The 12,845-nt window shown below is 43.2% G+C and overlaps 1 protein-coding gene across 1 annotated transcript; it reads left to right on the forward strand.

The window, feature by feature from the left end:
• The first annotated feature begins 3,752 nt into the window (after positions 1-3,752).
• LOC115148274 (DNA repair protein RAD51 homolog 3-like) lies at positions 3,753-12,529 on the forward strand. Its single transcript, XM_029690219.1, has 8 exons — positions 3,753-3,829; positions 5,561-5,701; positions 5,951-6,181; positions 6,302-6,459; positions 7,041-7,168; positions 7,472-7,603; positions 9,971-10,066; positions 12,473-12,529. The coding sequence occupies exons 1-8, from the start codon at positions 3,753-3,755 to the stop codon at positions 12,527-12,529; spliced, it is 1,020 nt and encodes a 339-aa protein (XP_029546079.1).
• The last annotated feature ends 316 nt before the right edge of the window (positions 12,530-12,845 follow it).

Below are 12,845 nucleotides of genomic sequence, written 5' to 3' on the forward strand. Positions count from 1 at the left end.
ACTTACAGTAGTGAATGCATACATTTTTTCCCCCCATACTGGTCCCCCGTGGGATTCGAACCCACAACCCTGGCGTTGCAAACACCATGCTCTACCAACTGAGCCACACAGTATTCCTTGAAGAGGTGGGGTTTCAGGTGTCTCCGGAAGGTGGTGATTGACTCCGCTGTCCTGGCGTCATGAGGGAGCTTGTTCCACCATTGGGGTGCCAGAGCAGTGAACAGTTTTGACTGGGCTGAGCGGGAACTGTGCTTCCGCAGAAGTAGGGGGGCCAGCAGGCCAGAGGTGGATGAAAGCAGTGCCCTAGTTTGGGTGTAGGGACTGATCAGAGCCTGAAGGTACGGAGGTGCCGTTCCCCTCACAGCTCCATAGGCAAGCACCATGGTCTTGTAGCAGATGCGAGCTTCAACTGGAAGCCAGTGGAGTGTGTGGAGGAGCGGGGTGACGTGAGAGAACTTGGGAAGGTTGAACACCAGACGGGCTGCGGCGTTCTGGATGAGTTGTAGGGGTTTAATGGCACAGGCAGGGAGCCCCACCAACAGCGAGTTGCAGTAATCCAGACGGGAGATGACAAGTGCCTGGATTAGGACCTGCGCCGCTTCCTGTGTAAGGCAGGGTCGTACTCTGCGAATGTTGTAGAGCATGAACCTACAGGATCGGGTCACCGCCTTGATGTTAGAGGAGAACGACAGGGTGTTGTCCAGGGTCACGCCAAGGCTCTTAGCACTCTGGGAGGAGGACACAATGGAGTTGTCAACCGTGATGGCGAGATCATGGAACGGGCAGTCCTCCCCCAGGAGGAAGAGCAGCTCCGTCTTGCCAAGGTTCAGCTTGAGGTGGTGATCCGTCATCCACACTGATATGTCTGCCAGACATGCAGAGATGCGATTCGCCACCTGGTTATCAGAAGGGGGAAAGGAGAAGATTAATTGTGTGTCGTCTGCATAGCAATGATAGGAGAGACCATGTGAGGATATGACAGAGCCAAGTGACTTGGTGTATAGCGAGAATAGGAGAGGGCCTAGAACAGAGCCCTGGGGGACACCAGTGGTGAGAGCACGTAGTGTGGAGACGGATTCTCGCCACGCCACCTGGTAGGAGCGACCTGTCAGGTAGGACGCAATCCAAGAGTGAGCCGCGCCGGAGATGCCCAACTCGGAGAGGGTGGAGAGGAGGATCTGATGGTTCACAGTATCAAAGGCAGCAGATAGGTCTAGAAGGATAAGAGCAGAGGAGAGAGAGTTAGCTTTAGCAGTGCGGAGAGCCTCCGTGACACAGAGAAGAGCAGTCTCAGTTGAATGACCAGTCTTGAAACCTGACTGATTTGGATCAAGAAGGTCATTCTGAGAGAGATAGCAAGAGAGCTGGCCAAGGACGGCACGCTCAAGAGTTTTGGAGAGAAAAGAAAGAAGGGATACTGGTCTGTAGTTGTTGACATCGGAGGGATTGAGTGTAGGTTTTTTGAGAAGGGGTGCAACTCTCGCTCTCTTGAAGACGGAAGGGACGTAGCCAGCGGTCAAGGATGAGTTGATGAGCGAGGTGAGGTAAGGGAGAAGGTCTCCGGAAATGGTCTGGAGAAGAGAGGAGGGTATAGGGTCAAGCGGGCAGGTTGTTGGGCGGCCGGCCGTCACAAGTCGCAAGATTTCATCTGGAGAGAGAGGGGAGAAAGATGTCAAAGCATAGGGTAGGGCAATGTGAGCAGGACCAGTGGTGTCGATTGACTTAACAAACGAGGATCGGATGTCGTCAACCTTCTTTTCAAAATGGTTGACGAAGTCATCCGCAGAGGGAGGAGAGGGGGGGAGGATTCAGGAGGGAGGAGAAGGTGGCAAAGAGCTTCCTAGGGTTAGAGGCAGATGCTTGGAATTTAGAGTGGTAGAAAGTGGCTTTAGCAGCAGAAACAGAGGAAGAAAATGTAGAGAGGAGGGAGTGAAAAAATGCCAGGTCCGCAGGGAGGCTAGTTTTCCTCCATTTCCGCTCGGTGTGAAGCGTTTGTATGGCCTGTGCAGAGAGGAGAGAACAGGGATAGACAGACACATAGTTGACAGGCTACAGGAGAGGCTACGCTAATGCAAAGGAGATTGGAATGAAAATTAACTAAACAACTGGGGAAGCGAGAGAGCAGGGCCTCCCTCACTAACCATTCACTGAAACACTCAAATATAACTTTTCCAACTTCCACTTTAGAAATTATAATTGATGTAAACTACAGTGGTTCAATGTTTCCAGGAATAGGCTCAAACTTAGTTTATTCAGCTAGATAACTTGGTACAGTATTCCTCCGTGAAACCCACCCAGTGCACCGTATCCTATGACGCCGTAGCTAACTAGCATTCTAGCATCCAATAACACACAGTTAGCACCAATACTTGGTTACAACAAACTACCAATGGATCATTTGTGTCCGTGTCTAGTTCCTTTCATAACGCAGAAGTAATTAAACGTTGGCTAGCTAACACAAAGTCAGTCCTGCTAACTACACAAGTGGACTACACATCTCGAATGTTCAGAAAGTTAAGCTTACGTTGCAAAAATCTTATTGACTAAAATGATACAGTACTGCTAGCTGGTAGAGTTGGCTAGCTAGCAGTGGCTGCGTTGTTGACTTTGTTTGAAAATGTAGCTGGCTAGCTAACCTCGATAGTTACTCTGTACTACACCTTTATCTTTGATACAAAGATAACAATGTAGCTTGCTAACATTACACTAATCAAATTGTTCCGTTGTAATGTATTTAGTTTCTATATGTCATTTAGTTTCTATATGTCATTTAGCAGATGCGTTTTCCAAATAGACTCCAACACTGTCCAATATATGACAGTCTCATGATGATGATACAGAGACAAATCCTAATATGACATGTGGGCACATGATGCAACTTTTTTTTGTCTTAAATCAACATCACTGATTTAGGCAAAAGTTTGATCTTGAGCCAGAGTGAATCTATGTTTGAACCATTATGTTCCTTTCCGAACTGTATCACAGGCTTGGTCATCTTTCGGTTGAGGTGCAGGTCGGAACCACTGCAACATGGGAGAAATGGGGGAAAGTTAACTGACAGACCTCAGAAAACGAACCCTAAAAAATGTGGAGTATCAATGTAGGATCCCCCCCAGCATCCAGCAGGCCAGGTCTTACAGGAGAACATGGCAGTGTGCTCCTGTTGTCACAGCGACTACACAGAAAAATAGATCACTCAGAGTATGGTGCCATGCAAAACACATATAAAACATGCTGTACTAAAACATGCTGCACTAGAACATGCTGTACTAAAACGCTTATTAGCATATTATAGTTTCTATTACACAACTTTGAAGTATTTACTTTACGTCTAAAAGAGAGGACACATGAGCGAGTATTCATGTGCAGTGTGTGAATGACTTGTCAGTCTTACTGGTTGGGGTCAGCTCCATATTGCAGTAGCAGCTCAGTAACACCTGCCCGGCCCAGGAGAGAGGTACAGAACAGAGGTGTCTTTCCCAAGTGACTGGCACAGTCCACATCCACACCTATAGCACGGCATCAGAACAATTGATCAATGATAAACTTCATTAGGAAACCATTTATTCATAACTGCAAAGCTCACTGGGTAGGTACTAGTAGGTAGGGATGACAAATGCTTACTCATCATCATCATGCATTACTTGTGTTATTGTTTTGTTTTACCTTTCTTGAGCAGCTTCTCCATCTTGTGCAGATTCTTCTCTATAGTGTACCAGTGCAGCTGAGCAGGTAAACCTCCATTCTTCACGATGCCTAAGCGCACTGGGCAGGGCACCGTCAAAGCAGTTATCCTGCTTCATTCAGCTTCAACTAAAGAGACCACCAGGTGGTTGACTGAGGTTAAAAAAGATGTGCTGAATGTCAGTTAGCTGGCTAGCTAAAAACAGCTATTTTTTTCTTCTGGGGAATCCAGACAATACATTATATAAAGACCTTGTAAAAAGTACATACATTCAGAGTTTTGATAGCTTTTTTTGTTTTCAGAAGAAATTGTGTTCATATATTGTTACATTTAATTCTAGCTAGTTGTCTCGACCTCTGATGCTCAGCAATGAAAACCCAACTGATATTTACTCCTGAGGTGCTGACCTGTTGCACCCTATTTAACCTCTGTGATGATTATTTGACCCCACAGGTCATCAATGAACCTTTTGAACACCTTGAAGAACGATCTGGCGTTAAAGGCCATGTACTCTTAGAATCTCCACCGGGCACAGCCAGAAGAGGACTGGCGAGCCCTCAAAGCCTGGTTGTTCTTTAGGTTTCTTCCTAAATTCCTGCCTTTCTAGGGAGTTTTTCCTAGCCACTGTGCTTCTACATCTGCACATTGCTTGCTTGCTCTTTAGGGTTTTAGACTTGATTTCTGTATAAGCACTTTGTGACATACAGTTGAAGTCGGAAGTTTACATACACTTAGGTTGGAGTCATTAAAACTCTTTTTTCAACCACTCCACAAATTTCTTGTGAACAAACTATAGTTTTAGCAAGTTGGTTAGAACATCTACTTTGTGCATGACACAAGTAATTTTTCAAACAATTGTTTACAGACAGATTATTTCACTTATAATTCACTGTATCACAATTCCAGTGGGTCAGAAGTTTACATACACTAAGTTGACTGTGCCTTTTAAACAGCTTGGAAAATTCCAGAAAATTATGTCATGGCTTGAGAAGCTTCTGATAGGCTAATTGACATCCTTTGAGTCAATTGGAGGTGTACCTGTGGATGTATTTCAAGGCCTACCTTCAAACTCAGTGCCTGTTTGCTTGACATCATGGGAAAATCAAAAGAAGTCAGCCAAAACCTCAGAAAAAAATGCTTGTGGAAGGCTACCCAAAACATTTGACCAAAGTTAAACAATTTAAAGGCAATGTTACCAAATACTAATTGAGTGTATGTGAACTTCTGACCCACGGGGAATGTGATGAAAGAAATACAAGCTGAAATAAATCATTCTCTCTACTATTATTCTGACATTTCACATTCTTAAAATAAAGTGGTGATCCTAACTGGTCTAAGACCGGGAATTTTTACTAGGATTAAATGTCAGGAATTGTGAAAAACTGAGTTTAAATGTATTTGGCTAAGGTTTATGTAAACTTCCGACTTCAACTGTATATGATGATGTAAAAAGGACTTTAAAAATACATTTGATTGATTTGAAATTTGAGTGATTGATTGATACTGTTCATTTACTTCTCATTGCCTGGGTTTACAATCATTGACCACACAGGGGCGACATGTAACGTAGGTCGGTGGAGCTAGTGAACACAATTTAGGAGGGATCGTTGAAAACGGCTAGCTACTTACTTGCAAGTTGCTTTTCTCATAGCTAGCTAGCAGGCGTCTAGCTAACTCCAGCTTCTGTAGAAGTAAAACGTGTCTTACTGAGGAGGTAGCTAACCGAAAAACCAGAGTTATTTAAAAGTTACATTTTCTGAGCTGCGCATTTTCACTGAGGTGTTAGAAACTGGTTCAATGTATCAAGCAAATTAGCATTACTGGCAATTGGCATGCTAGCTTTTTAATTTGTCTGCCCGTATCCATCTCATTCAGGTCGCTGAAATGGGTAAGAAAGAGTAGGTTGCAGAGGGCTGTGTTGAGCTACACCGCACCGTCTGTCAAAGTGAAACTGCTCAAATCTGGATTTCATTCTGCTGCAGACCTGTTTGACTTGCAACCTCCAACTAAGCAAAGGTAACCAACCAGTCACTGTTGTTGTAGTTGTTGATGTATCATTATTACAGTAGTAGATTATAATAGTTTTAGGACATCAACTGGGTGAAACGCATTACACCTAAATATCCCAAATATATTGTTTTTGTCAATATGTGGTGTCAACTTTATTCCCCAATGTGTCTTACAGTGCATTAACATTTGTATCTCTCCCCTTCAAGATTGTCTATCTTGTCCTCTTCAGCTCCATCCCTGTGTTTGTATTTGTAGAGGCTCCCAGAAGGAGGCAGTAGAGGTTCTGCAGCCTGTGAGGTGTGAGTCTGGCCAGGAGAGAGCAGCAACAGGCAGGCTGACTGCACAGGAGCTTCTGGAGACAGAGCAGGAGCTGGGCACCATCTTTACCTTCTGCTCAGCACTGAACACAGCCCTGGGAGGGGGCCGGCCGGCGGGGAAGAGCACTGAGGTCTGCGAGGCGCCTGGAGTGGGAAAGGCCCAGCTCTGGTAAGCTCTGGTACCTCTGTGTGGAAGAGTTACTCACCTGTTCCATATAATGTAATAATAACACAGTAAAATAACTGCACCATACATTCACACCTAAACTCCTCCTTCTGTGTCCCTAAGTATCCAGTTGGTAGTAGATGTGCAGATCCCTATGTGTTTTGGGGGGCTAGGAGGCAAGGCTCTGTACATAGACACAGAGGGCAGCTTCTTGGTCCAGAGGACTGTGGACCTATCCCAGGCAGCTGTGGAACACTATGGGCTGTTAGCAGAGGATGCACGTAACAAAAACAATGAGACTGAAATCTTCTGTCATCCATCATGTAGGATGACTTATAACGGATTTCTTAAGCATCTATTTAGTGCTTATGAGTCAAATCAAATTTGATTTGTCACATAAGCATCTATTTAGTGCTTATGAGTCAAATCAAATTTGATTTGTCACATGCGCCGAATTCACCTTACAGTGAAATGCTTACTTACAAGCCCTTAACCAACAATGCCGTTTTAAGAAAGACTTTCAATTATTGAACGTATTCGTTTCATTGGTAGTTGTCACTACATTGTCATACATACTAGGCTATGGAAGAGAATGGTTTACTGATGAAAATCTGTAGTATTGTTCTGCTATTTGGTAAATGCTGACATAAGGGGATCAACAGTACTGTTGCATGCATTCAATCACTGCTTGGTCGTTTTGTCACACCTTTTAATCGCTACACTATGTGTGAGCCATGACAAAATGTACAGCAATAGAGACGGTTTAGAGAAGAAAGGGTTCCGTCTTAGATTCAAGCTTAATTGGAGAAATGTTTTACTTCACTGTCTCTGATTTATTTTTCTTAATTTTTTCCTTCTCCAGAGCAGCAGGAGGCCTTGAAGGAGCTGACTGTGGAAACAATCTTTTCCACCCTCGTCCGTTACCATGACTACGTGGAGCTGTTGGCGGAGATGTATCTCCTGGCTGACTTCCTGGCTCAGCACCCTGAGGTACTAATCCCTACCAATACTGTCACTGATCCCAAAATATCCAACCAATAACATCCAAAGGGGTTATTTCTACAACCATTTTGAGTTGGGCTCCGTTCCATTTCAATTCCAGTCAATTTCAAGTAACGAGTCGAAATGGAATTCCTTAACTGAAATGCTCATGGAAAATGATGGCTAAATTTCTGGATTGGCTGGAGCGAAATAGAATAGTAAAAAAACTAGAACAGCAAAGACAGCATCAATAAAATACTTTGCTTGTGGCTTTTGTATATTAACTTGGGCCCCTGTATTGGTCAAATCCAGGTCCAGCTGGTGGTGATTGACAGCATTGCCTTCCCGTTCCACCATTGCTTTGATGACCTCTCCCAGAAGACCCGCCTCCGGAACAGCCTCACCCAGCAGCTCATCCAGATGGCCACCAATCGCAGTGTCGCAGTATGATCTGACCTTGTCCACCAGACTTTCACTAATTTCTTCTCCATCGTCTGTATTCTTATCCCGTCTTCCTTTTAGCTGGTGATAACTATTTTCTAGGCCTGATAAAAAACACATTTAAAGGAGCAATAACAACCAAGAAGAGTCCAGTTATAACCACATCCTCCATCATTTATAGAGCATATCTACCTACTCCCTATTGCAAACTACTATAATGTATAGAAAAGAGCCATAACTGAGCCATCATTCCAAGCCCAACCAAAACTATGCTCACCAGACTTGCGTTGTGTCTCTCTGTCCCTACTCAGTATTTACAACCTCCCATCTCTGGTCCCAATCCAACCGCGCATCTAGACTAAGCACTCTCATTCCAAGAGATAAAAAGGCTCTTATTAGTGCAATGCTGATTTAAGCGGCCAGGTAGATTGGGATCTAAATGGAATGGCCGCTCCATGCCAGGATGGCGCTGCACAGTTTTTAATCAGCAAAAGAGTTATCTTATGAGCCCTAGAGCAAGTTCACTTTGTTCTAGTAATTTGTTGGTTGGCGGCACTCAGGGACCCCTTGGAGGACACACAGGAAAAACAACAAAGCCGGTGGACAGAACAACCTGTTCCAATTTGAGCGGGGGGGGGTACTGCAGGGGGTCAGCGATGTTAAGAGTTTAGTTTTCCTTTTCCAATTATAATGTGGGGAGGTCAAAATAATGAAATACTGTCTAACAAATCTTTTCATAAAAAAAAGGTCATTACTTCTCCTTGCCATTATTATTCACCTGATAAGACAAGGCATGTGATTTTTTTTTGGTGGGCTAAGGTAGGATGGGGGTCCCTGGGTCGCCGGTTTGCCTGGGGTCCCTGGACAAGAAAAGGTTGAAGACCCCTGCCGTACAGTCATACCAGTAATGATCCTCTGATTGTGGAGAGCTGGAGTTCTTTTCTAGTGCTCTGCTGTAGAGAGGGAGAGTATGACTCATCCTGATGCAAGCCCACAGGACCTGTCTCTGTTTCCTGAGTACATTCCTACTGTATGTCTACCAATACCTAAGTCCACAAAACCTATTATTGTGTTACTCGGTGCCCAAGTCCACATAATAACCTAGTCTAAATCCACATAATAACCTAGTCTAAATCCACATAATAACCTAGTCTAAATCCACATAATAACCTAGTCTAAATCCACATAATAACCTAGTCTAAATCCACATAATAACCTAGTCTAAATGCCATCTCCAATGTCATCTCTGTCTGAAATGACAGTACAGCATACCGGCTGTATTGCTGATGGATGGAGCATCAACACATAGACAGGAAATTATAAACACTACACAATTTTGGGTCCCCCAGCCTCACAGCTGTAAAGGACAGCAATTGAAGTGGAAAAAAAGAGGGTGCCACTAATAATGTGTTGTTAACGAGGGATGTGTTTTATTCATCACCAAACTCTTATTTTCTCAGAACATACCACTGCATCAATGAGACTGAAGAGGAATTTTAACCTTTACCTTTTCTCTCAGGGTGAAATTATTAACACCATACATTTTGCCTGTTGTCTTGTTTTTGCCTATTACGTTCTCCCCTCGGGTGTAGCTGGTCTGCGGAGGAGACGTAAATGCCTGGGCCTAAACACACCAGGTAATACAGATGAGAGGGGAAGAAATGTGGGGTGTAATGAGCGAAAAATAATCAGACCACAACCAGAACTCAATTTTAGCCCTCAGGGGATGTTTAGTAAAGTAATTAAATAAACAATATAAAAACATCCATAAAGAATCAGTAAGAAAACAAAAACTAGCAACCACAACCAGGGAAGGTAAGAGAAGGGAATGTTTGGGATCGGGGTCCAAGTAATGAAAATAAACAAAAAGGTCCCACCTCTTCTACACACCTAATCCTTCCTAACACACTCTAAGTCCTAACCCACTGTCCTACCTGGTTCCAAGAACATACAAGGGTGACACCCACCCGGTGACCTAGTGTATAAAACAATGGGTTATCTACTTGGGAATGTACACCCATGGGCAGATCTACCTTTTCCCTTCTCCAGGACCTAGGAAGGGTGGAGTACCTCAAGAGGACAGGCTGAAAGATAAATTAAAACAACAAATCATCAACTAGCCAAACAAAACAAGTGTCTCCTCTCTCTCCCCCTCTCTCTTCTCTTTTCACACGACAAACAGATATCCTCTCTTCAATCACCTACAGCCACGCCCACCATCATCAGCCGCAACTAGGTACACCTGTAATGCCTAGGACAAACACACTAACATGGGAAAATGGGGAGCAAGAAAAACGTAACACGTAACATTGTCATGTTTCTGCAGAAGCCAGTTTCCTTTTGATGAACTTTCATTTCCTTCGTGTTTAGGTTGTTCTTACCAATCAGGTGACTACAGAGGTTTGGAGTGGCCAATCAAAGCTTATTCCTGCCTTAGGTGAGAAGGACTGTTGCAATGCACTGACTGTAAATGCTACAAATAACAATAAAAATCGTACCGTTCCTTAAACGGTACATCAAAGTTACTTAACAGAAATGGTTAGGGCCAAGTTTTACAGCACATTTTGCAATTCAGCTAATCATATACCTCTCCCAATTTAAACCCAACTAATTTAACATACTGTTTCTGCGGAAGCCAGTTTCCTTTAGAAGAGCTTTCATTTCCTTCATGTTTAGGTTGTTCTTACCAATCAGGTGACTACAGAGGTTTCGAGCTGTCAATCGAAGCTTATTCCTTCCATTAGATGTAAAGGACGGCTCCCGAGTGCTGCAGTGGTCTAAGGCACTGCATCTCAGTGCAAGAGGCGTCACTACATACCCTGGTTCGATATCAGGCTATATCACAACCGTCCGTGTTTGGGAGTCCCATAGGGCGGCTCACAATTGGCCCAGCGTCGCCCCCCCCAGCAGGCAAATTGAATGCGCTAACTATTAACTCATTTACTGCCTGGTGATGTCATACCACCAAAACAGGCTGACATTTCAGGCGATCTTTTCAAACAGCTCTTACACTTAAAGGGCATTATTATAATTTTCACAATTTTGTAGTATTATTCCAACCTCAATTGTCACACCCTGATTTCACGTGTCTTTGTGCTTGTCTCCACCACCCTCCAGGTGTTGCCCATCTGCCCCATTATCCCCTATGTATTTATACCTGTGTTCTTTGTTTGTCTGTTGCCAGTTCGTCTTGTCTCGTCAAGCCTACCAGCGTTTTTCCCGTACTTCTGTTTGCTCCTTAGTCCCTGTTTTCTAGTTTTTCCGGTTTTGACCATTCTGCCTGCTCTGAGCCTGTCTGCCGTTCTGTACCTTTCGGACTCTGCTCTGGATTACTGCCCTCTGCCTGCCCTTGACCTGTTGTTTGCCTGCCCCCTGTTTTTGTAATAAACTTTTGTTACTTCGACCTGTCTGCATCTTGGTCTTATCCTGAGGTCTGATAGAAATGCACTGGGCCTTTAATGGTCTTCGGATAGACCTCCTTTTCACAATGGATTGGCAGACTCCAGATCAACTCGGACACCCAAAAATAATCCTTGCTCTGTGCACCCACACCATCAAGTGATTTGGACTGTCAGTTTTGGGCGGTTCTCTGCAACCAAATTATATTGCGATGCCTGAGTGCATCTCTCCTGCTCTGCCACAGATATTACATCCAGCGCCAGTCAAGTGGTTTTAAGAGAGGCCTGGTGATGCATCTCTGTAATGAAATTATACACTTTAGAGCTGGCCTCTGCAGCAGTGGGAAGGCAGGTGAAATACGAACACCTTTGCTCACATTGACATTGCTTGTTCTGATATTCAGGCTGTATCACAACCGGCCGTGATTGGGAGTCCCACAGGGCGGCGCACAATTGGCCCAATGTCGTCCGGGTTTGGCCGGTGTAGGCCGTCATTGTAAATAAGAATTTGTTCTTAACTGACTTGCCTAGTTAAATAAAGGTTAAATATTATTATTTTTTAAATGTCTTAATTTCTTGTTTTTTTTTTACATTTGGATTATGTGTGTATTGTTATTGTATTACTAGATATTGCTGCATTGTTGGAGCTAGATACTTAAGCATTTTGCTGCACCTGCGATAACATCTTCAAATCTGTGTACGTGACCAATAAACTTTGATTTGATTTGGACCTCATTTCACATGGACAAACCCTCAGCATGAACGATGTTCAGCTCAGTTATGTCAAATACTGCATCCATGATGACATTGGAAGTAAGGTGAAATACAGAACTCTCAGTTGGATGGTATGCGGTTCTTGTGCGCGCACACACACACACACACGAAATTGTCTCGTTCGTGTTTTGTGTCAAGCCAAAATTCGTCCAAGAACTTTTTGGCAATTAATTAGAGCATGATTGTTCTTCATAAACATTGACAGCAGCTTCTTCCAAGACACACACACAAACTCAGAGCCAGCTCTAGCCTTTTGGGGCCCCTGTGCAAGATTGCTTATGCCTGGACCTGGCCCTGCACACATTGTGCACACACATATGACTAGAGAGCAAATCAATGAATAATTTTCTGAACCCAGTAAGTAGCCTAAGAAGTTCGCCATTACTTCATGAAAACCTCTCATGGCCTCCAAGTAAACGTAACCTATGGGGGTATTGATTCCTTGGGTCAATGTTACATTTGATCATTTGCAACAAGCCAAAGTAGGTAGTAGGTACAAAATCAGAACAAGCACTTCCTACAAAATAAAGCTAAATGCATTGAACCTAACTCTGCTTAATGTACCCAGATATCTCTTTAACCCTTTAACTGGCACACCAAGAAAAATATATATTTCCTAGCAAAATATGTGTATTTCACCTCAGTATAGACAATAATTAAATAATGTTTCTTCGATAGATAATGCATCGCAAACAATTAGCGTAAAGTCATTTTGTATTGGAATTTGCAAAGACTTTTTAATTTATACATGAAGTAGTATTGTTTGCTCCATTTACTTATAATGGAAGATGGGTCTAGTTAAATTAGGACTGATATCAAATATGAATAAAATATTATACATTTGTGTCAAAATATGAGTATCAGAATGCATGTAAATTAATGTGTTTACAATTTATATGCTTAGAATACCAGTAAAATGACATGTACTGAATGATATTGTGAAACATATTGAAGATAACAGGCAGACAGTAAATAATTATATGGATTTGAAAGGATTTTTGAATTTGAAAAAAACAAAAAATCCTTTAACAGTATTTCTCCATTGTCCATTTTCACAAACTGAGTTAATAGCA

Source organism: Salmo trutta, chromosome 15, assembly GCF_901001165.1.
Source record: "Salmo trutta chromosome 15, fSalTru1.1, whole genome shotgun sequence".
NCBI classification, from domain to species: domain Eukaryota; kingdom Metazoa; phylum Chordata; class Actinopteri; order Salmoniformes; family Salmonidae; genus Salmo; species Salmo trutta.

Excerpts from the sequence above, each read along its gene's own strand:
- LOC115148274 (XM_029690219.1), top strand. The coding sequence starts at position 3,753 with ATGCCTAAGCGCACTGGGCAGGGCACCGTCAAAGCAGTTATCCTGCTT. Across the intron at positions 3,830-5,560 it reads TCAACTAAAGAGACCACCAG|GTCGCTGAAATGGGTAAGAA; the intron begins GTGGTTGACTGA and ends CATCTCATTCAG. Across the intron at positions 7,169-7,471 it reads TCCTGGCTCAGCACCCTGAG|GTCCAGCTGGTGGTGATTGA; the intron begins GTACTAATCCCT and ends GGTCAAATCCAG.